This window comes from Orycteropus afer, unplaced genomic scaffold (genome assembly GCF_000298275.1).
Source record: "Orycteropus afer afer isolate SDZICR_OR568_19922 unplaced genomic scaffold, OryAfe1.0 scaffold00029, whole genome shotgun sequence".
Lineage (NCBI taxonomy): Eukaryota > Metazoa > Chordata > Mammalia > Tubulidentata > Orycteropodidae > Orycteropus > Orycteropus afer.
Window position 1 is genome coordinate 6,546,336 of NW_006921616.1, and position 1,075 is coordinate 6,547,410.

At 36.8% G+C, this 1,075-nt stretch overlaps 1 protein-coding gene across 1 annotated transcript in view; it reads left to right on the forward strand.

Annotated features, from left to right (window-relative positions):
* Positions 1-1,075, forward strand: part of LOC103192547 (GPI ethanolamine phosphate transferase 1) — a 110,689-nt gene that overhangs the window by 24,010 nt on the left and 85,604 nt on the right. Inside the window, exons 2-3 of the mRNA XM_007935542.2 lie at positions 395-417; positions 564-662. Coding sequence (XP_007933733.2) covers positions 395-417; positions 564-662 — 122 coding nt within the window. The remainder of the gene's footprint in view (positions 1-394; positions 418-563; positions 663-1,075) is intronic.

Below are 1,075 nucleotides of genomic sequence, written 5' to 3' on the forward strand. Positions count from 1 at the left end.
AATGACCATAACCTTGCCCCTTGTCAGCTCTACTATACACCTGGGAATTCTGATCATTCACATAAACTTATAGGACCATTGTCTGCCAACCCTATGTATGATCTTGGATACACTCCCCATTTAGACATACCTAATTGTTTAGCCTGTCCACCTATCTATCCGTCCATATAGATATGGGGCATTTCTGCCATATCACATGGGGTTGCCATGAGTGAAAATAGACCTGACAGCACCCAATGACACAGCAACACTGAATTGTGTCTCAGTGATAAAAGTGAGCTGAAGATACACTTGAACACTCCCTGGCATGAATTCTGTCATTAAGCTCCATTGTTGTTACCCTAAGCCCCTGAAAAATGTGCTCATTCTAATTAAGGATTTGTGGTTTTTCTAGGTGTTTTCCTCAACATATCAAAAGCAAGTCTAGTTTTTAGTAAGAAGTAAATGATTTGTTACTAGTTTTGACTCTTTTCTGTAACTGAAAATAATAAATTGTTATTTTAAGAATTTTCCTTATGGGTTTGCTTCACCATGTATTTTTTCCCCCTCTCAACCACCTGAAGGATGGAAAGAAAATCCTGTAGAATTTGATTCTCTTTTTAATGAAAGCAAATACACATGGAGCTGGGGTGACCTCAATATTGTATCTATGTTTGCCAAAGGTGAGAGTCATTTATTGTCTTTCATCATGGAGTTGTTGCTAAAATCAGTACAGTAATTTTTTACGCATTAGTGAATTACTGTATTTTACTGATTTTGAGGTACATGTTTTCAAACTTTATTATCTCTGAAAATTGGAGTGTGTATTATAATGGATGAGATGCTGATTTAATAGACAGTGATTTTACTTCTTAGTTGTATAATTGAAGCATTGGCAAATCTTATATAGGCAGTCCCTGGGTTACGAATGTCTGACTTATGAACAACCTGTAGTTATCAACCAGTTCCCCATAAAGCTTATTAATTTAAAATTTAAGGTACATACAATGGTTTGTAATAATGAACAGGTGCTGGCTGTTGTTGTTGTTATGTGCCATCGAGTCGGCCCTGACTCATAGCGACCCCTCCTTGGGTT